Source organism: Oryx dammah, unplaced genomic scaffold, assembly GCF_014754425.2.
Source record: "Oryx dammah isolate SB20612 unplaced genomic scaffold, SCBI_Odam_1.1 HiC_scaffold_25, whole genome shotgun sequence".
NCBI classification, from domain to species: domain Eukaryota; kingdom Metazoa; phylum Chordata; class Mammalia; order Artiodactyla; family Bovidae; genus Oryx; species Oryx dammah.
Window position 1 is genome coordinate 104,067,288 of NW_024070209.1, and position 19,578 is coordinate 104,086,865.

The 19,578-nt window shown below is 62.7% G+C and overlaps 1 protein-coding gene across 2 annotated transcripts in view; it reads left to right on the forward strand.

The window, feature by feature from the left end:
- COL5A1 (collagen type V alpha 1 chain) overlaps window positions 1-19,578 on the forward strand; it is a 137,976-nt gene that overhangs the window by 69,112 nt on the left and 49,286 nt on the right. For both annotated transcript variants that reach the window (XM_040225636.1, XM_040225637.1), the window contains exons 13-28: window positions 334-426; window positions 1,815-1,871; window positions 2,713-2,766; window positions 3,071-3,124; window positions 4,396-4,449; window positions 5,622-5,675; window positions 6,826-6,879; window positions 7,937-7,981; window positions 8,783-8,836; window positions 9,361-9,405; window positions 9,808-9,861; window positions 10,078-10,122; window positions 11,027-11,080; window positions 15,243-15,287; window positions 15,619-15,672; window positions 19,145-19,189. In XM_040225636.1, the coding sequence (XP_040081570.1) occupies window positions 334-426; window positions 1,815-1,871; window positions 2,713-2,766; window positions 3,071-3,124; window positions 4,396-4,449; window positions 5,622-5,675; window positions 6,826-6,879; window positions 7,937-7,981; window positions 8,783-8,836; window positions 9,361-9,405; window positions 9,808-9,861; window positions 10,078-10,122; window positions 11,027-11,080; window positions 15,243-15,287; window positions 15,619-15,672; window positions 19,145-19,189 (861 nt within the window). The remainder of the gene's footprint in view (window positions 1-333; window positions 427-1,814; window positions 1,872-2,712; window positions 2,767-3,070; window positions 3,125-4,395; window positions 4,450-5,621; window positions 5,676-6,825; window positions 6,880-7,936; window positions 7,982-8,782; window positions 8,837-9,360; window positions 9,406-9,807; window positions 9,862-10,077; window positions 10,123-11,026; window positions 11,081-15,242; window positions 15,288-15,618; window positions 15,673-19,144; window positions 19,190-19,578) is intronic.

Consider the following 19,578-nt stretch of genomic DNA (forward strand, 5'->3'; position numbering starts at 1 on the left):
GTGGAGGGCTGGTCTGGACGGACGTCCGTTTCTCCCTGAGCCCGTGTGCCCCTCAGCTTGGGCGTTGGCACAGGGCTCTGGGGTCTCAGGAGAGATGCCATGGATGTGGGGGGGGAATCCCCAGGGCTGGACTTATCGGGCAGAGACGGGGTAGCCCTGTGTGGGCAGTCGGGTGGCACAATAAGCAGGGGCAGGCCTGGGGCTGGAAGCTGCCAGCCCCCCGCCCCAAGGCGTTGCTATCACCTGAGAGGCCACTGGACACCCTCAGCCCCGGGGTCCAGAGTGGACACCCCCGTCCGTGCACCCCCGGTGACCCCAGTCTTACATCTGCAGTTCCGGTTCGGAGGGGGCGGTGACGCAGGCTCCAAAGGACCCATGGTCTCCGCGCAGGAGTCCCAAGCTCAAGCCATCCTGCAACAGGCCCGGGTGAGTGGTGCTGGGGTGTGGGGGGCGGCTCGGAGCCCAGCTTGCAGGGTTGCTGACTTGGGGTGCTCACCCGGGACTCAGGAGCCCGGGGGGTATCCAGTCATCCCTGTGCGTTTGGGGGCCCTGTTGAGCACCAGGAGAGATGGGGGAGGGGGTCCCTTGTCCATACTGAGCGTCCAGGTTCCCAGATATGGACACGGCCGCTGAGTCCCTCTGGCTTCTGCTGACCCCATCTTCTTCAGCCATCTACTGCCTCCCTCTGGCTCTGGAATGGACAGACCCCAAGTCCTCCTGGGGGGCCCCTTGTGATGAGGCTGGGCTGAGCCAGAACCTCGGGGTGCGGGGAGCTGGTGGGCTCCGAAGCCCCTCGCTCAGCCTGAGGGTCCCAAGGAGCCTCCTTACCACTCTGCTCTTGGCAAACGAGCCGATGAGTGAATTGCGTTTTAATTGCCGAGGCTCCAGATTGCTGATTGCTGTTGACAAGAGCAAATGCCACCCGGCGGGGTGGGCACCCTTCCTTGGAGTGCCCGTAATGGGGCGTCGCAAGGAGCTACTGAGGAGTCCCTCGTTTGGCGATATTTATGTCGCTCTGTCGCTGCAGATGGATGCTAATGATCAGAGCGCGTGGATAATGAATTCCAGGGCAGCGAGTGCGGAGCCGTTGCCGTGGAGCAAATTGCCGTGTGACGCAGTCAGCGGGCAGCAGACCCCGCCCCCTGCCACTGGGCTTATTGACGGGCCGGCCTGGCTGGCCTGTGAATCTGTGGGTGTGTTGACTGAAGCCCAGTGGGTGACGGGCTCCTAAGATTTTGTAACACAGAATCTTCCAAAATTGAAATGGCATCACGCAGGGAACAGTTGCACGATGGGTGTGGAAGAGGCGCTTTGAGAAAGCAGGCGGGAGTGAGCCTCAGCAGCGGGCAGGCAGCGGGCACCTGGGCCGGGGTGCAGGGGTGCCGCCTGTGGCTGGGGCGAGGACTTCATTCACCCCTGAAGGCTCCCCGATGTAACGCCCGGGCGCTGGAAGTACTTCTCCGGGAATGTGTGATTCAGCTCGTGCACAACACACGCCCAGCCAGCCCCCCAGGGCAGCCGCGTTTCACGCTCCCTGGGAGGGTGCGGGACTGATGGCGGGGCGGGTGGGGAGAAGAAAGGGTCAGCCCAAGGCTCTGGGCACCCATCCCCAAACTGGTGAGTGGGCACCTAGCCGGCTGCCGCCCTGTTGGTGCTTGTCGCCAGGAGCCCAGAGGATGGGAGGAGGTGGGTCCAGGGTCCCTGGGACCTCCCCCCACAGAGGCTCCTGTCCTTGGCCTCTCACACCGGCCCCTTCCCACCTGTCAGGACAGGTAAACCAGCTGTTCCTCAGCATGTCCCATTTTGCCTTGCAGCTCGCGTTGAGGGGGCCTGCTGGCCCGATGGGTCTCACTGGGAGACCGGGTCCCATGGTAAGTCATCTTGGGGGTGTGGGGGTGGGTGCCGCTTGCTGGCCCCTGCCCATCAGGGTCCCAGCTCACCGGGTCAGAGCATCTTGTGGTGGGGGGAGGTGTGCCCTGGGCACCTAGGGCCTGGGCTGCCCTCCGGACAGGGGGCCGCTGCACTCGTGTAGCCCTGGGACTTTGTGTGGCTCTGTCGCTGCAGACAGATGCTGGTGAGCAGATGCCTCACCACCCTGGGGCGCAAGCCTCTTTCTTTTGAGGCTATTTACCATCCAGACCACTTTTTACCATCCAGACTAGTTCCACGTGAGGCAGACCCTGATTCCCGCCCGACTCCTTGGGCAGCGTGTGCCAGGCACCCCAGGGCCATGGAGAGGGATCTCCGGGGGGGGGGGGTGTGGCCCTTGCAGTTGCAAGGAGCTGGGGCATCGAGGCGCACGGGTGCTCTCTCTGTTCCCTGGGAGGGGTGGGCTTGGCCCCTGGCCCTGGGGTGTGTTTCCCGCCCTCCCGGCATCTGGCGATCTTGCCCTGCAGTGGACAAGGGTGTCCACACGCGGCCCTGCACTGCGGCTGTGATGGACGGTGGGCACATCCGTCCTGGAGAGAAGTGAGCGCGTGCTGAGCTCAGGGGTCCCCCGCGCCCCCGTCCAGGGTTTCCCTCCAGCGCGGGACGAGATGCAAGCCAGGAACATGCCTGTTTGTCCCTCGGGGTGTGTCCAAGGCGGCAGGCGGGCTCTGTGGAGGCCCTGCCGAGGGGCAGCCCCGGGCCCCCCCCATCCCGTCCTCCCCAGCCACCCCTACAGCCTGTATACCTGTGCCGGGCGCCCCCTAACCAGGCGTGTCTCCCCAGGGCCCTCCTGGGAGCGGAGGTCTGAAGGGCGAGCCAGGAGACATGGGGCCTCAGGTACGTACCCCGGGGCCTTCTTCTCTCCGGGAAGGTGGAGCCCTGTCGCTGCCTCTGGTCAGGGAAGCGGGGGGAGCTGCCCTCTCTGATGCAAAGCTGGAGGCGGAGCAGCCGTGGGGTCCGGAGCGGACTGCGTGGGCTGCTTCCCGTCCGGCCCTGGCTCAGGGCCGCAGACCCTGCGCCTGTCCGCGTGGAGCCGTGTGCAGGCTGCTGGGCGGCCAAGGGGATGAGCAGAGGGGCCAGGCTTGGCTTTGTCCTCCGAGAAGTGGACACCTACTGACCTTGGCCCTTTGATCCCGGACAGGGTCCGCGGGGTGTGCAGGGCCCTCCTGGCCCGGCAGGAAAGCCTGGGAGAAGGGTGAGTGTTTCTCGGCGGGAGTCGGCGCTGCGTTTGCCGTGGTGACGCTGCGTCTTGCTGGCCGGGCTCCCCCACCTTCAGAGGGCACGTCTGTGTCCAGGGCTGGGTGGGCCCCGTCCCACGGCAGCGAGCTCCCCTGCCCCTAGCCTCTGTCCGGAGCATCCAAACACAGTGTAGCTTGTTCTTTTAAATCGGAGCATAACTGCTTCTCACTGTTGTGTTAGTCTCTGCCGTGCAAAGGTGAGTCGACTGCGAGTACACCCGCAGCCCCTCCGTCCTGAGTCACCCTCCCAGCCCCCCGGCACAACCCCTAGGTCACCACAGAGCCCTGAGCTGAGCTCCCTGTTAACCCTCATTTTGGATTAAAGCAGTTTCCCAGGCTGTTTGGGAGCAAGTGCGTAGAAGACAAATGATCAGTAGTCTTACTTTCTCTGGGGCAGCCTCGTTTCTCCAGAAATGGCTTCGGTTTTGTTGGTGGAAATAGCTGGGTGGCTTCTCAGACCCCCGCCGTACCGCCCCCCATCCCCAGCCTCCGAGATTCTCTGTCTGGGCTGGCACGTTTGTGGAGGGAACTGCTTGGCCTCCAGGTGACTGTCCTGACTGACAGAGGGCGCATGCCTTTCTAACCCTACGTAAATTAATGAACAGCATCCATGCCAGCTCGGGAAATCCTAATTAACCCACATCAGACTCTTCACTAGCAGATCTTTCCATCAGCTGAATGTTTCTGCTGAGTGAAACTACTCGTTTCTTGTGTTGATGAACCTCTGCGAGGAATGTTGACCACTGGTCTGCCAGTTCCTGCTCTAGTTGCAAAGCACTCGAGGCAAAAAAGAGTCATTCCCGAGTGGCCCGGGGGCCTCCGTCCTGGGAGTTAATCGTAGTTAGAAGGGGAGTTACAGAGTGAACGGCTCTCAAGCACGGCTGTCTCGAGTTGGCCCCTCAGGGCCCCGGGTCCACAGGCAGAGGGGTGCACAGCCGCTTCTGAGAGGGCCACCTTTTAGACTCCTGGCCTCTGCTGGGATTCGGCGGCCCGTGGCAGACACGCAGGTGGTTTATTGTGCTGTGCCTGCTCTGAGGTTCGGGACGGTCAGGCTTGGGAAGACCAGAACCGGTGAACAGCGAGCCGGGACTCCTGGTCTGGGTCCTCTGGGCCAGCCCACTGCGGGGGCTGTGGGGCCTTCTGTCTGGCGTCACGGGGAGCCCCTCCTCAGGGTCCTCCGCGCGCTGGCCGCTGCTTCATGCTGACCCCTCGCCCCGCTCTGTTTCAGGGCCGAGCCGGCAGCGACGGAGCAAGAGGGATGCCTGGGCAGACTGGCCCCAAGGTAGGCGCCGGCCTCCGCCCCCCGGTGCCCGCGCGGGCAGCACCGCCCCTGCCGCCGACCCGCGACGAGCATGGTGCTGACGGGCGCGTGCGCTCGTCTGGGGGCAGGAAGGGTCGGTGTGGATCGGCCCCTCCGGCACGTGGACAGGAAGACAGGGCTCGGCGGGTGACTTTCATGGGTCACTCAAGTCCGAGGGCAGAGAGTCCTCTTGCCCAGGTCGGGGAGTCTGAGCTCCTCCGGTTGCAGGGAGCGAGTAGGCATTGCACCCGGGGAGCTCAGGTGTGTTTGAGGGCAGACTCTGCTCTGGCCGAGGAGGCTGCAGCCCAGGGCAGCCCATGGCCCCCGGCCGCCATGGTGCGGTGGGCCTGTCCCCGAATCTGGGGTGGACCGGCCCTGTTCTTGGTACCCTTCCTTCTCGCCCTGCAAGAGTTTGTCCAGGGCCGTACGAGGAGCCCACAGTGGGGATGGCAGCTGTTCTCAGGGGTGCTGCCCCTGCCCACTCCAGAGCTGGCGTGGGTCGGCCCCCGGGTGCCCCCTGTGAGTCCTGAGCGAACCTGGAGCCCTCCTGGTCTCAGGGAGCTTTGGTGACAAAAGAGGAGAAGCTTCCTGAGTCTGTCCCAGTAGGTTACCGTCTTGTTTCAACAGCAAAAATCATTCCAGGCTGAACTAGCCTTCCCTTGTGTGGTTTGCAGCACACACGAGGCAGGCAGCTGGGCTCCAGGAAGCCCCCTGGGCGGCAGGAGGAGGGCTGGCCAGGGTGCCCGAGGGCCCAAGGGCGGCGCCAAGCTGTCCACTGCACGAGAAGGTGCTCCTCCGGGGTGGGCGCCGCTCTGGGCCCTGGTGTGTCACGGTGACAGGCGCAGGCAGACGGCAGGCGCGCGACTGCATGTGCACGCACACTCACGGACGTTGCCGCCCTCAGCGTCTCGGGTCTCCGCGTCTCCGTGGACAGGTCGCGCTGTCCGTGGCTCTGGGATAGAAGCCATTTGTCTCTGTGTGGCCTTGGTTGGGGTTTTGGAGAAAGAGATGGCAACGTGGACCCAGGGCTGTGGCTGGTTGCTGGGGGGAGGCCAGTGGGGGCCCTGGGTGTGCAGATGCTGTGTGGACTGCCGCCCGGGGCCCGCAGAGGGGCCGTGGGGCCTGTGCTGAGCTGCCCTCTGTCCTCCCTGCAGGGTGACCGCGGCTTTGATGGCCTGGCGGGGCTGCCAGGGGAGAAAGGCCACCGGGTGAGTGAGTGCTGTCTGGGGGCCACGGGCAGAGGTCCTGTTGGGGGCCCTTCAGGGCAGCCTTGGGCTTCCTGGGGGGCCAGGTGCTCGATCCCAGGGTGGTCGCTAAGTGACTCTTGTGGGGTGAGGCCGGACATGGATGGGACGTCCTGGGGACACGAGCTCAGCCCATGGAGGGCCCGATTCTCCCCCGCTGCTGACGGCGAAAGGGCCACTGGGGTCTGCCCCTCAAGGGGGCCAGGCAGCGGGAGGCCCCCTCTGCTCAGGGGCCTCCACACTGTCAGGAAACCCAATAGCTGCCCTTGCAGGGGCCGGCCGGAACTCCCTGCACCACTAAGGGGCGACTCCGGGATGCGGGCCGGCCCCACGTGGCCTCCCCGTGGACGGCCGTCGGGGCAGGGGCTGCGGCCGGGCTCGTCTGACGCGACTCAGGCGTCCGCGGCCGATGCACCCAGCAGCTCCGTGGACCGTTCCTCCCTCACCTGTTTTCTCTGATGCTGTTGATTCTTTGATGTTTGGCACGTCCTGGACACGCAGACACATGCGTGTGTGTATGACACACGTGTGCACACACGCACGCCCACACACATGCTGGCTTTGTCACATGGGTTGCCCATCATGCCGGTGCTGCCTTGGGAGGTGGCTGTAGCCAGAGCTGCTGCGCCCACGCTCCACCCCACGCCCCGGGGACCCCGATCAGGCCGGGCCACCGATGAGTGGGCGCTGAGCGCCGATGGTGTGCAGGGCCTGAGGCCGCAGGGTGCCGGCTGGGCCAGCACTGACCCTCACAGTGCGGGGCAGTGGCCCTTTTGGGGGGCAGCGTGGGGCTGGGGCGCAGCCTGCTTCACAGGGAGAGGTCGGCGGGGTGACACTCAGACCCTGCCGCGGGTCCTGGGGTGCCTGCGGGACCTCTGTGCCACCCTAGCTGACCCGCCTCCAGGACTTCAAGCCCGGGGGAGCATCCTGCCGGCCAGCCATGCCTCCCGACGAGCCAGGAGGCACCGTGTTTTCTGAACGGTCCTCTGTGACTCTGGGAAAGGCCCAGGAGCTAGGTGGGATTTTCAGCCTCAGAAGCAGATGAAATGGGGTCTTTGAGAGAGCCGTGCACATCCGCCTGGGCGGCTGGCGCTGACCCTGCTTGCCTTCCTAGGGCGACCCTGGCCCGTCCGGCCCGCCGGGACCTCCAGGGGAAGACGGAGAAAGGGTACGTACCCTGCTGCGTGTCGGGCGCTCCCATCTCCTTTGAAGACTTCGGGCACTGGCGGCGGCCGGCACCCGCGTGGGGGGTGGCGTCAGTGGGCTGCACCCGACTTCCTTCCAGTAGACGCGGCTCTTGGACCTTGATGCTGACAGATGTGGGCATCCTGAGCCCTCTGACTGGTTGTCCCAGGGCGTGATCTCTGGCAAGCCATTGTAGGGGAGCTGATGAGCAGAGCATCTGAGCGAGGGGCAGACGGAGGCCACAAGGGGCAGACGGAGGCCACGAGGGGCAGACAGAGGCCACGAGGGGCAGACGGAGGCCAGGAGGGGCAGGCGGAGGCCACGAGGGGCGGAGTGCAGGCTCTGGGGAGGGAGGGAGGCGGAGAGAGCCCCGAAAGTGACTGTCCTTGCCCTGGAGGTGGGGCAGACAGATAGGCATGTGTGGACCCAGCAGGGAGGGATGCTGGGGTCTGAGCTTTCCCTCCATCAATCCATCATCCGTCTATCCATCTATCTGTTATCTATTTACCTCTGGAGAAGGAAATGGCAACCACTCCAGGACTCTTGCCTGGAGAACCCCGTGGACGGAGGAGCCTGGTGGGCTACATCTATTCACCTATCTTTAAATTTTCTATCTGTCATCCGTCTACGTATCCATGTATGTATCTCTCCATCTGTTGTCTGTTAATCACCCATCTCTTACGGGTCCCTCTGTCTGCCTGTCTTTAAGTCTGCACCTGTCATCCGTCGCCTTCCGTCTCCGTCCACTTTCTGCCAGGCAGTTTATCTTTCGCCTCTCTCTGTACCTGGCAGGTAACCAGGGGTGTTTTCTGCCTGGTTTTTCCCTCCCTGGGGCTGTGGTCTGTGAGCCCTGACCTCACCTTTCGCCTCCGGGAGGAGGACACGCCAGGCCTTTCCTGCTGCCGCAAGGACTATTAGTAGCTCTGGCGTTTGCCAAAGGAGCCCCGGGCCCAAGACTCCAGCAGAGCTGAAAGGAAGGCGTCTCTCGGGCCCGGGCCGCCTGGCTTGTCCCTGACCTCTGCCGCTCTTTCCCCTCACAGGGCGACGATGGAGAAGTCGGGCCCAGAGGGCTGCCTGGGGAGCCCGTAAGTCTGCGGACCGGGTGGGATTCTGTGTCTCTCGTTGATGTTCTGGGGTCAACTCAGGGCCTAGGTTAGAGAGGGCTCAGCGTTGAGACAGACGAATCTGGGGACTCCAGGGAACGGATCGGGGGGGCACACGGGGAGGTGAGCAGGGCAACGCTGAGGAGTCGGTCTGAGCCTGAGTCAGGGAGAGAACCGCAGGGTCCGGGGTCCATGATGGAGGGCCCCCGGGGCCAGTGTGCGCCCGCTCGCTGGGACTGAATCACCCCCCAGGTGTCTGCTTAGCCTCCAGGGAGGCTCATCCATACCGCTCTCCTCTAAGCCAGGCCTAGGCAATGCCTCTGGGTTATTAACTCCTGAAAACATTGATGTGAGTGGGTATTAAAGCTGTGAAGAACATTTAAATGGCAATGAACGTGGGGAGAGTTATCTCTTGCTGGTGTCTGAGAAGGTTCTGTCAGAGTGAAGGGCCCTTGAAATCAAGCACCGGCTGGTGTGGGGTGGGGAGCAGCCACAACGTCAGGCTGTGGCCGCGCTGTGACCCTCCTGAGGGCGTGGGGCAGCGCCCACCCGGCCGGGGATGGGGACTGAGTCCCAACCAGTCCTGGCGCCCCCTCGCCGCTGGTCCCCGGGGCCGAGGCCGAGAGCTGGGGTGGGGTGAGCAGAGGAAGCGGGCGGGCAGGGGTGTCGGCCACACTCCCCGGGCAGCAGAGACACCGGGAATTGGGGGGCTGAGCGGGGAGGCGGGGCAGGGGGCCGGGATTCCGGGCCGAGTCTGACCCTCTTTGCTCTTCCCTCCTGCAGGGGCCACGAGGTCTGCTGGGGCCGAAGGGGCCCCCAGGCCCCCCTGGACCTCCCGTAAGTCCCCTGCATGTCTGCCCCATCCCTGCCCCCAGCTGTGCCCGCGCAGTCCTGCAGGCAGCTCCCCACACTGACAGCTGTGCGCCCAGCCCAGTGCCCGTGTGAGGCGTGGCGGGGGATGGCCCTGCGGGTGGAGGCGTGGAGGCGGGCTGGGCTCACTCCACCTTCCCTGCGCCTGGCAAGTTCCCGGGACGCCCGTTTCCTCCCTGCGTGTGCTGGCCGGGACCCTCTCGGACAGTCCTCAAGGGAGGAGCAGCCCGTGGTAGGGCAGGCCTCTGTCTGGGGGCGGCTTCCCAGGGCTGGGCCCCCCGCCCAGCTGTCCAAGAACGCAGGGTGCCCCCCGCAATGAACCCGGCAGCCTCATTAACCTGCAGCCAATCTCAGCATTTATCTGGGCTCAAGCCTTTCCCCTCCCACGAGGGACGAGCCGTCCTCTGACGTCACGGGCAGGGACCAAGCCGCGCTCACTGGGCTTTGCCTGTTGAGCCTTGTTGATTCTTTTCTGTTTCAATGCCACCCAGGGTGTGACGGGAATGGATGGTCAACCAGGCCCGAAAGGCAACGTGGTAAGTCCGGGGGTCCCGCCCCAACCACGGCCTCACTGCAGTTGCAGCCACGCAGGGCGTGGGAAAGGGACTCAGGCCACCCCAACAGTGGGGGCTGGGATGGGAGGTGCGGGCCTCCCGCAGGAGAGCACGGGCTGAGGCCCTGCCCCGTCCTGAGCCTGGGGGACACGGGCATGGCGTCCTCATCCCCCAGCCGAGCTGGCTGAGGGCAGGGGCCGTGACAGCGCCCACCGAGACGCGTCGCGTGGGTCTCCTGCAGTAGAAGTGGGCGACCTGAATAGAAGCTTTCTCCTGGCGGCTCCCGTCTCGTGTCCCTCCTGGGTGGCTGCACCCTCGCCCGCACCAGCTGGGGGCCCCGGGTCTGGCTTCCCACCCTTCAGTGCCTGCTTGTGTTTTCTGTAGGGTCCCCAGGGAGAGCCCGGACCCCCGGGGCAGCAGGGCAACCCAGGTGCCCAGGTAAGTGAGTGGGGTGGGCTCGTGGGCAGTAGGACCTGGGGGACAGAACCCGGGGTCTGAGTGGCCGCTGAGTGCCGCCCCGTGCTGCCGGTCGGCCAGCAGGGCCTGCTGCCTGGGGGTGGCCTGGGACGGGGCTGGGGGATGATGGGCGGACGGCAGGGAGGGGTTCCGGGTCGAGAAATCCCCAACCTTTCCTGCTCGCTCTCTCCCTGCCAGGGTCTTCCGGGCCCCCAGGGTGCAATCGGGCCTCCAGGAGAAAAGGTAGGTGGTCTGCGCTGGGCGTGGGTGAGCCTGTGGCAGGGAGCCTCCCAGCCCGGGGGCACGGCGCCCGCCAGGCCCCGCCGGCTTTGCTGTGGCCCTGTCCCTCCCTCCTGCCTCCCTGCTTTAGTTATGCGTTGATGTGAGGTTGCCAGATTCAGAAAGAAAAACAGATCCAGGGTGCTCAGTGAAATCTGAACTCTGTTGTCTGAAACCCGTTTAACTGGGCATCTCATTCTGTGAGGCTTCCCAGGTGGTGCTAGTGGTAGAGAACCCGCCCGCCAGTGCGGGAGGCAGAAGAGACCCGGGCTCGATCCCTGGGTCGGGAAGAGCCCCTGGAGGAGGGCGTGGCAGCCCACTCCAGTGTTCTTGCCTGAGAACCCCATGGACAGAGGAGCCTGGCCGGCTACCGTCCAGGGGGTCACACAGAGTCAGACACGACCGACATGACTTAGCACACAAGCACTTGTTTCGTCGTTATTGGCCTTGTTTTCTTTTTGCTAAATTTGCCAACTCTAAACGCATCCTGGGTGCCCTGAGCCCACGTGCTGGGGAGACAGCCTGGGCCCTGGCCTGGCTGTGGCTCAGCCCCAAGCGTCCAGTAAACCAACACTGGGCTGGCAACAGCCAGGATGTCCTCCGGGGGGCAGTTCTCAGGGCATCACAGCCCCGACTCCTGTCTCCAGTGGGTGGTTGTCTTGATTAGTCAAAGCCGAAGGCCCTGGACCTAGCAGAGAGTCCTCCGTCTTTGGGCGAAGCCCGCAGGAGCGGCGCCTCTGAGCCGCCTTTTTAAGCAAATGCTTTTTGAGCAGATATGTTGAAGAGTGACTTTGAGGGTGTGTAGAGAGGGGTGGGCAGCCAAGTGCACCCCGGGGCATCAGCTCATGAAGTCTCTGGTTTGTTCTAGGGTCCACTGGGCAAACCCGGCCTCCCAGGAATGCCTGGTGCTGACGGACCCCCGGTGAGTACTCTGGCCCCCTCAACCTTCAGACCCCCCCGCCCATGTCCACCCAGGGGTGGGGGCTGGGAACACAGGCAGACGGCCCCTCCCCAGCTCTGGAGCTGGCTACATGCCTGGCCCACGTTGCCTCTTCCAGTTCCTTCGATGAAGACCCCTCTGATGGCTCAGGAATTTACTGGGTTTTGGCCATGCTTTCCATCACGCGCTGGTAGCTGCACGCGTCGGAACATCCGTTGCCCACGCCGCCCCGCACTTTCAGCTGTAACGAGGGCGGCTGGGCTCCGGGCCCGCGTGTGTCGCCCGCGCGCATGTATTTTTAGTGATCACGCACTGGGAAGCGGGGTGTGCACACGCAGCTGTGGAGCTAAGTAATGCCGCCTAGAAGCAGGGAGTGAGGGACAAACCCGTCCGTGGCCAAGCTGTGAGGGCGGGGGCGGGACAGTAACAAAAGCCGGGCCTGTCCTCACCCACCAGCCTCCGAGTGAGCTGCCAATGGGCTTTCTACTTCTCGGTTATTTTTAGCGTGTCTAATTGATGCCAAGTAGAGAGCCTGTTTTAGAGAATGATTAGCGAAATTAATTATTTCAGACACAGTTATTTTGCTCTGTTAATAGCGCCATTAGAAGTGAGCTGAGAAGCTCAGCCCGCCAACTGTCGATTGGTGGTTGGCTGGCGTGGGGCAGGGCCTGTTTCTCTGTTTTCTCCCTGAAAATCCTTTGGTCCAGAGAGTCACCCACCACAGGCTTTATCTGAACCAGCAAATCACAGCCTCATTCCTGCCTGAGCTGCTTTGGGGCGGGGGGGTCGGGGGGCGCTCAGTCTCTGACCTGAGTTTGGTGTGAAGAGATGAACACTTTGCAGCGTGGCTTTTATGTGCTTTCACATACATCGACACCTAACTGCTTTCTGATGATAAAATACCTGCTTCTGGAAAATTAGGAAAAGAAGTGACGTGGCAACGTGACAGCCACCCGATCCGTCCTCGGGGGTCGGGCCCCGAGCGCAGGTGGGCCTGCATCCTCCAGCCACTGCTTCTCTTTGCTGCAGTGGTGGGCGTCCGTGGGCGTTTCCCACGGCGCCTCATGTCAGAGGGCCCCCCGGGCAGCTCAGTGCCCGCCTGCCAGTGCCGCAGACCCAAGAGGCACGGGTTCAGTCCCTGGGCTGGGAAGCTCCCCTGGAGGAGGGCACGGCAACCCACTCCAGTCTTCGTTCCTGGAGAATCCCGTGGACAGAGGACCCTGGCGGCTACATCCGCGGGGTCACAAGAGTTAGACATGACTTAGCACACGGCATGTTGGGAAGGGGGTGGCTGCCTGGCCCCCAGTTCCCTGACCTTACCTGGAGTCCCCTCCTGAATTGAAACTCCAGCAACTAGAGTTCCTGAAGGGTCACTGGTTTCCTTTTGGATGCTGTGGGGAAAGAGAAGCCTTTAAGGGGGACCCAGCCCAGGGAGTCAGGAGGCCACCTCTCACAGGCCCTCTGTTTCCCCCAGTCAGTGGTCACAGTTTAAAATATGAGCGTACCAAGGACGCGGGGTTGGGGGTGGGGTGGTGCCAGGTCAACTGTGATGATGAGCAAAGCAAAAGATAAAACGGGGAGCATCGGCGCTGCAGGCAGAGGGACACGCAGCCTCGTCGCAGGTGCATGGGGAGGAAGCAGAGGGTCTGCAGCCTTCCCTTACGGAGGCGTTGCGTGGGAGCAGCCGTGAAGAGGAGACTTGTCCCTCTCCTCCTTTGTGTTGGTTTGGTGTGGTTTAAGAACAAAAGGAAGATAGATTTCAGAGCCGCTGAGACGTGTGAGAGGTTTCAGGGCAGACGCTGCTCTGGACTCATCGAGAAGTCATTCCAAACAGGGTTCAGATAATGAATCACGGGCTCACGGGAACATTACAGAGCCAGGAAAAATCAAATTCCAGCAAGTATTCAGTGACAGGAGGAGAGGCTCGTGATATGATACTAAATTAGAAATACGTCTTCTGATGCCAATTTTGCATGCAAATGTGCAGAGTAAATAGATCAGCTGCAGTGCATTGCACCCTTGGCCGCCGTTACTGTGTGTGGTGAGGTTATGAAGGGGTTTAATTTTCTCTTCCACTTGCCTAATTATCTACAATGAACATATATTACTTTTTTAATCAGAAAAATATCAAATACAAATAAGCTTTATTATTTTTCCATTTGTCTACAGTGAACATATATTACTTTTTAAATCAGAAAATATCAAATATACATAATTTAAGTTTTATTGCTTTTCCATTATAAAATCCTGCTGGTTACAGGATTCTGGGGAGAGGTCAGCAAGCGGAAAGAGGGTGGAGACGGCCGGCCTTTCACGGCGGGAAGTTGGCCCCTATGACTCGGATGGATTTCCTTTTGCAAACGCTCAAAATACGTGAGGGCGGTGCTCCCCCCACAAAGTGGCTGTCATCCTGGGAACACGGCTTAGAAGCCTGGCCTTCATTCCAACAGCAGTAATCACGGTGGGGACTTCCCTGGTGGTTCAGGGCTTAGGACAGAGTGCTTCCTCTGCAGGAACATGGGTTCAATCTCCAGTTGGGGAGCTAAGATCCTGAAAGCTGTTCGGCGTACCCCCCAAAAGCCCAGTACCCCCAAAACACAGTGGTCAGGTCAGCTGTGACACGCAGGCTTAGTCACCCCCAGACATGTGGGATCTTAGTTCCCTGACCAGGTGTTGAACCCAAGTCCCCTGAATTGCAAGGCAGATTCTTAACCCCTGGAGCACTTGGCGAGTCCCCAGGTCTGTCCTTAGGGCCACCGTGTAAGTAAGGCCATCGCCAGGTGGCGGGTCGGCTCGCCCCCACATGTGGGGTCCCTGCTCGTTTGTGTCCGGGGCCTGGGCTTCACCACCGGCTGCTCGTGACCTCAGTCCCTTCACGGAGAAACTCTAGGTTTGGTGGAAACGGTACGAAAGGCCCAGGAAGAGCCCATGTGGCGGGGGAGGAGGCCTCCGCTTTCTCCAGCGGCCCCGGGGCAGGGACTTGTCTAGGTGCAGCCCTGCCGGCCTGGGGCCCGGGAGGGTGGAGGGCGGGCCGCGTGTCCCCTCCGGGCCTGGCAGCAGGCGTGGTCTGGCCAGCGCCTGGTTGTCCTCAGGGGCTCCCGGGGTACCCGCCCCCAGCAGAGAAGCTTCCGCATCCTCCCCGTCGTGTGGCCGCCGCCTCAGGCTGTCTGCGGCATCATCAAATGCCGTTCACAATGATCGCAAACGAAAAAGAACACACACACATCGTGTGTTCAGATGGGTGAGGCCCACGTCCCCGCAGTAGAGCCCCAGAACTTTGGAAGGATCGAGCTGAGAGCAGTCAGCCCACTCTCTCGTCATACACCCTCGAGAGGGGACGCCCAGAGAGGGCAAGCGACCCGCCTAAGGTCACACAGCGGCTCGGGTGTTCCCAGGATTAGAGTCAGGCTGCCCTGCCCTCCCATCATCCTCACCCCACGCCACGTGGCTTCTCTTTACTGGTACCCTTGGGGGCAGGACCCTGTTTCTCGACAGTGAACACTCAGGTTCTGTTTTTATCGTCCGTGTTTGGCTCCTGAGCTCAGAGGCACTGAACTTAGTGACCAGCTTGGGTCTGAAAGTCAGAGAAGGTGAAGGTCCTGAGAATGGATTGATGGCACCCGGGTAGAGGGGGCCGTGAGCAGTTCCTGAGCCCCCCGCTCTGCACCTCTGGGGGTATTCTTCCCTTGCCCCCAGCTTCCCTCCTCATCTGTGTCACCTAGGGTGATGTCTGAAGACCTGGGGTGCCTGGGAACCTGGGGGGTCGGGTCCCCCTTCCCTGACCTGGCTTGGCCACCGGTGTGGTTTTGCTGGTTGATCTTAAACACACGGCCTTGCTGTCACTGACCCCGCCCACCTCAGGCTGGGCGAGGGCTGGGTGCAGGCTGGGTCCGGGCCCCGGCACACAGTGGGGCTGGGGCCTGTCTGTGGGCTTGGAAGCGCGTCCCCTGCCGTTGCCGCGCCCCGGCATCGCTCCCACATTAACAGATGAAGCCACCGAGGGTCAGGGCCAAAGGGCGGGGGGACCGAGGTGCTGTGGGGAGGAACAGGAAGGACCCGGGCTCTGACCCTCACACTGGAGACCGCTGTGGGCGAAGCCTGCATTCCCAGTGGCCACTGGCTAACAGTTTCTCTTTCCCAACAGGGGCACCCTGGCAAAGAAGGCCCTCCAGGAGAGAAGGGAGGGCAGGTGGGTATTGGCTGCACCCCTGGCCCCTCCAGCATCTCCCTCAGGATGGGTGGGACTGGGCCCCCCTCTGATCTGGGACCACTGCCCTGCTCGCATCCATCCCGAGAAGACCCCCTGGGGGCCCCCCTTCCCTGTGGAGCTGGACGGTGCCCACCTGTCTCCTCCTTCAGGCCTGGCCTGAGACACCCATCCACTCTGCTCGCAGCGAGAGGGCAGTGTGCTGGGGGCAGGCCCGCTTTCCGGCTCATGCTGGAAGGACCCAGGGTGACTCGGAGTGAACCCATGTCATCCACCCAAGATGGGCCTAACATACTTTCCCGTCTGGCTTCAGGGTCCACCTGGCCCCCAGGGTCCAATCGGCTACCCAGGTCCTCGCGGAGTCAAGGTGAGCATCTCAGCCTGGGGTTTTCCTGGAGGTCGGGGTCAGGACTTTGGGGCATGGCTGGACCTGTGTTAGGGATCCTGTGCTTTAACCTCCCGCCCGCCCATGAGGGGGCAGCCCTGGTCTGGGTGATCGGCTCCCGGCGTGTGAGCCCAAGTGGGTGATGGAGGGGCCCCGGGGGCCGGGAGGGGCTCCCACGGAGCAGGGCACGCCCTCGGCGTCTGGGGCAGCGCGGGCAGCTCGGTGGTGGCCTTCTCCAGGACGCGGGGCACCCTTCGCCCTTGCTCCTTTACGGTCCCTGTTGAGTGGCCTGTTGGTCTTGGAGTCCCTCAGGGCAGCTGTCCTGAGCCCAAGCACCGAGCTGGGGGCCCTTTCCTGGGAAGTTTGGGACGTTTTCTTCTGGACCGTTCGCACGTTGAGAGACTGTCCCCATCAGTAACGTCTGGGCAGACCTTGCTGTTGGGGGGTGTGTCCGTGGGAGACTCCGTCTATTCACACCCTGTTGAAAGGCTCCTGGAACCTCATTGAACGGGTGCAGAGCCCCAGTGCCCCGACACACGGCTGCCAGTTCGCCCCGAGCCGAGCGTTCGCTTTGCGCGGTGCGATGCTGCTTTCTGAACTTGCACCTGCAGACAGCCGTCCCCGGTGTGAGCACCGAGAGCCCTTCCTTCTCGGGTGGGGTCGCTGCCCGGCCTTCAGTCACAGGCTTCCCACCCACAGGAGAGCTAAGGGTGGCTCTTTCCTTCAGAACAACTGCCATTTGATGTGAAGGACCACGTTGTATGTACGTGTATAAAACATCTTGTTTATCTGCGAGGGCTTGCGTGAACACGCCCGTAAGCTCTGGAGTCCCCACCCGTGTCGTTCACGCTTCTTTATGCTTTCAAGCGTTTTGCACGTCAGAGTGCACATCTGCCCTGCGGGGTGGAGGAAGGAGAACCCAAGATTTCATTATTCAGGGACCTCCCTGCAACTCCCCTCAAGTCCGCGCGGGACTCAGGACTCATCCTAGACTCACTTATCCGTAACCAAGGGCCCCATCCTGACCCCAAGGGGCCCCAGCTTCCATTTCCCGGAGTTGAGGTGTTCCAAGGTCAGGGGCAGAGAGACGCCTCAAGTCGGGAACCTTGGACGGCGGCGTCTCTCTCTGAAGCAGGCCCTCGGCCCGCGCGCTGCCTGATGAGTTTACAAGGGCAGCGATCTAGCAGCCCTGCTGATTGTGTGAGCTCGGAGCATGTTTATCTTACAAATTCCGGTTGCACAAAGAGCCTGTGCCAGCCACCATCCACAGCCAAGCGCGGGGCACTGCTGCTGTGAGCTGGGAAGGTGTCTGCTCCGAGATGCTCAGGGAGAACGAGCTTACCGTGTCGGCCTGATTAGAGTTCATCCGAGACACGGGCCGTCCCGCTAGACGGGCAAGCGGAGGGTGGGAGGGAGAGCAAGGCCGGACGCCGTTTTCTTGGATTAGTGGGTTCTCATGCCCGTGTGTTTGGACACCTGTGGAGCCCCTGGTGTGACGAGACCCGGAGGGTGGTGACTGCAGAGCTGCAGGCCGGCCCAAGTGTCGCCGTTGCTGTGGGAGACCGAGGCCCTCCGCTCTCCTCCCCCGAGGCCCTCCGCTTTCCTCCCCCCGAGTCCTGCCTTCCTCCTTAGATAGGGGCCCCCTGAACTCTTTGACCTCACTGACCTTTTCGCCTCTCCTGGTCGCCCCCCGACTTAGCCCTTTCTCAGGGATCCGTTGAGTTTGACTGTGAGGTCACACAGCCTCTCGCTGAGCCCCCGCGGGGCTGGGGGCCTGGCGGAAGCCCCCACGTGAATCCACTCCAGGCCTGGGAAGCCCCGTCCACCTCCGTGCCCTCACAGACAGAGATCCAGAGGGCCCTGCCCCTGCACTGTTCTGTGCCCTTGGCTCTCCCTCCCCAGACGCTGGGCCACCAGGGCTGGTCCAGGGCTCTCACCCAGGGTGGAGTCTCCCCCCAGGGACACCTGGAGATGTTTCTGAGCACCACGGCTTGGAGGGGCTACTTCAGGGGCTACTGAGGAGCAGCGGTCTGCAAGCCTGCTCCACCCCCTACGTGCCCAGGCAGTCTCGCTACAAAGAACCATCCAGACCCCAAGCGCCAGCGCTCAGGCTGGGAAACCCTGGTCTTCTGTTTCCTGGCCTCAGACGGGCCATGAGGCTGTAGAACTTCAGGTCTGGCAGGGATCCGCCCGATTCTGTCTCCGCATCTTCTTTCTGGACGGGCATGGGGAGGGAAGCTCACCTGGCCTGCTGGGCAAGGTGCTGGGGAGCAGGTGCCAGAGCCCCCCAAAATCGGGGTTTCAGGGTCCCTGGCCTCCCCTCTGTCCGGGAGCAGACCACGGCCTGAGGTGGCACCCGGGGCGCAGGCTGAGCCTGCTCTGCACTCTCTGCGTCTGTCTGAGCCAGCCCTCTGGCCCGCCGCAGCTCTTCTCAGCCCGCCAAAGCCTCTGCACGCAGGCTCAGAGCTGCCGGTTCTGAATGGAGTTCTTGCCACAAGAGGGCAGCCAGCAGCACAAGGATCTGGCCGCAGGCTCAGCTGGATCCCAGCGGGAGGCCGGGCTCTCTGGGGCCCCGCAGGCGGGAGGCCTGAGGCCGCCTGGGCAGTCAGCGGGGCGGGCACTGCACCCGGCCGGCAGGCGGGCCGTGGCCGCCAAGTCTGTCCCCGGGATGGAGCCGTTTCAGCTGGTCTGGCAGACTCGGACTGGTCCTGCCTGACGGTCCTTGCCCAGCATGAGGATGAGCCTCTTCCTCAGCCGACACACTGAGAGTGACGGGGTGGCTGGTGTTACCAGGTGGCAATTAATGCTATTAGATGCTGTTATAAGAATGACCACGTATTAATAGTAATACGTGGCTTCCCTAGTGGTTCAGTTGTTAAAGCCTCCGCCTGCAATGCAGGAGACCTGGGTTCGATCCCTGGGTCAGGAAGATCCCCTGGAGAAGGAAATGGCAACCCACTCCAGCATTCTTGCCTGGAAAATCCCATGGTCAGAGTAACCTGATAAGTTACAGTCCATGGAGTCTCAAAGGGTCGGACATGACTAAGAGACTTCACTTCATTAATAGCAGTAGAGAATGAAGACCATCAGATGGAACACAGCTCTGTTTGCTGAGTATCTGCTGTGTGCCAGGCACAGACCCCGGGGCTTCCCAGCAGGGATGGGGTGAGAGCTGTCATCACCCAGACTTTCCAAGTGAACAAAAGTCTGGGGCCTCGTCAGAGGCTACAGAGGGGGGCCTGAACCCGTCTGCCTGACTCTGAGCCTGAAGCCAGAGAGAGAGGTGTTTCTGGAAGAGAGCAGGCTCTGGGTGAAGGGGCGCCTGCCCAGGCCGCTGTCTGCCCTGAGACCAGGATGCGAGGACTTCCTGCGGGGGCACTCAGCCTCCCGAGTGCCCGGGGCCAGGCCCGCTCTCAGCCTGGGCCCTGACTGCTCGCCCTCTCTGTCCGCACAGGGGGCGGACGGCATCCGAGGCCTGAAGGGCACCAAGGGCGAGAAGGTGAGTGTCCCCGCCTCCCCATGGGGCCTGGCTGGGAGCCGGGAGGGCTGCCCTGGGGGCCGGAGTGACCACGAGTCACTGACGTGGGAGCCCCCAGTTCCCTGACAGCAGCGGTGCGCGCAGCTCCCCCGTGAACCTTGGGGCTCGGTGACTGAGTCGCCCCTGACCGCCTGCCCCTCTGCAGCCCAGCCTGGCTGAGAGCGCCTCCTGGCTGTCCTGCGAGGCCATCAGTAGCGGCCCCGGCCCTCTTGGGGGTCGTCTGTCAGTCTCCCCCTCCTCAAATCCACCTGTCACCCACTACGGGCCTGCGGTCATGCACACACGAGGCAGAGACTCTAAGAAAGTGGCGCTGATAGAGCCAGCCCGGGGGGGCCCCAGTGAAGACGGGC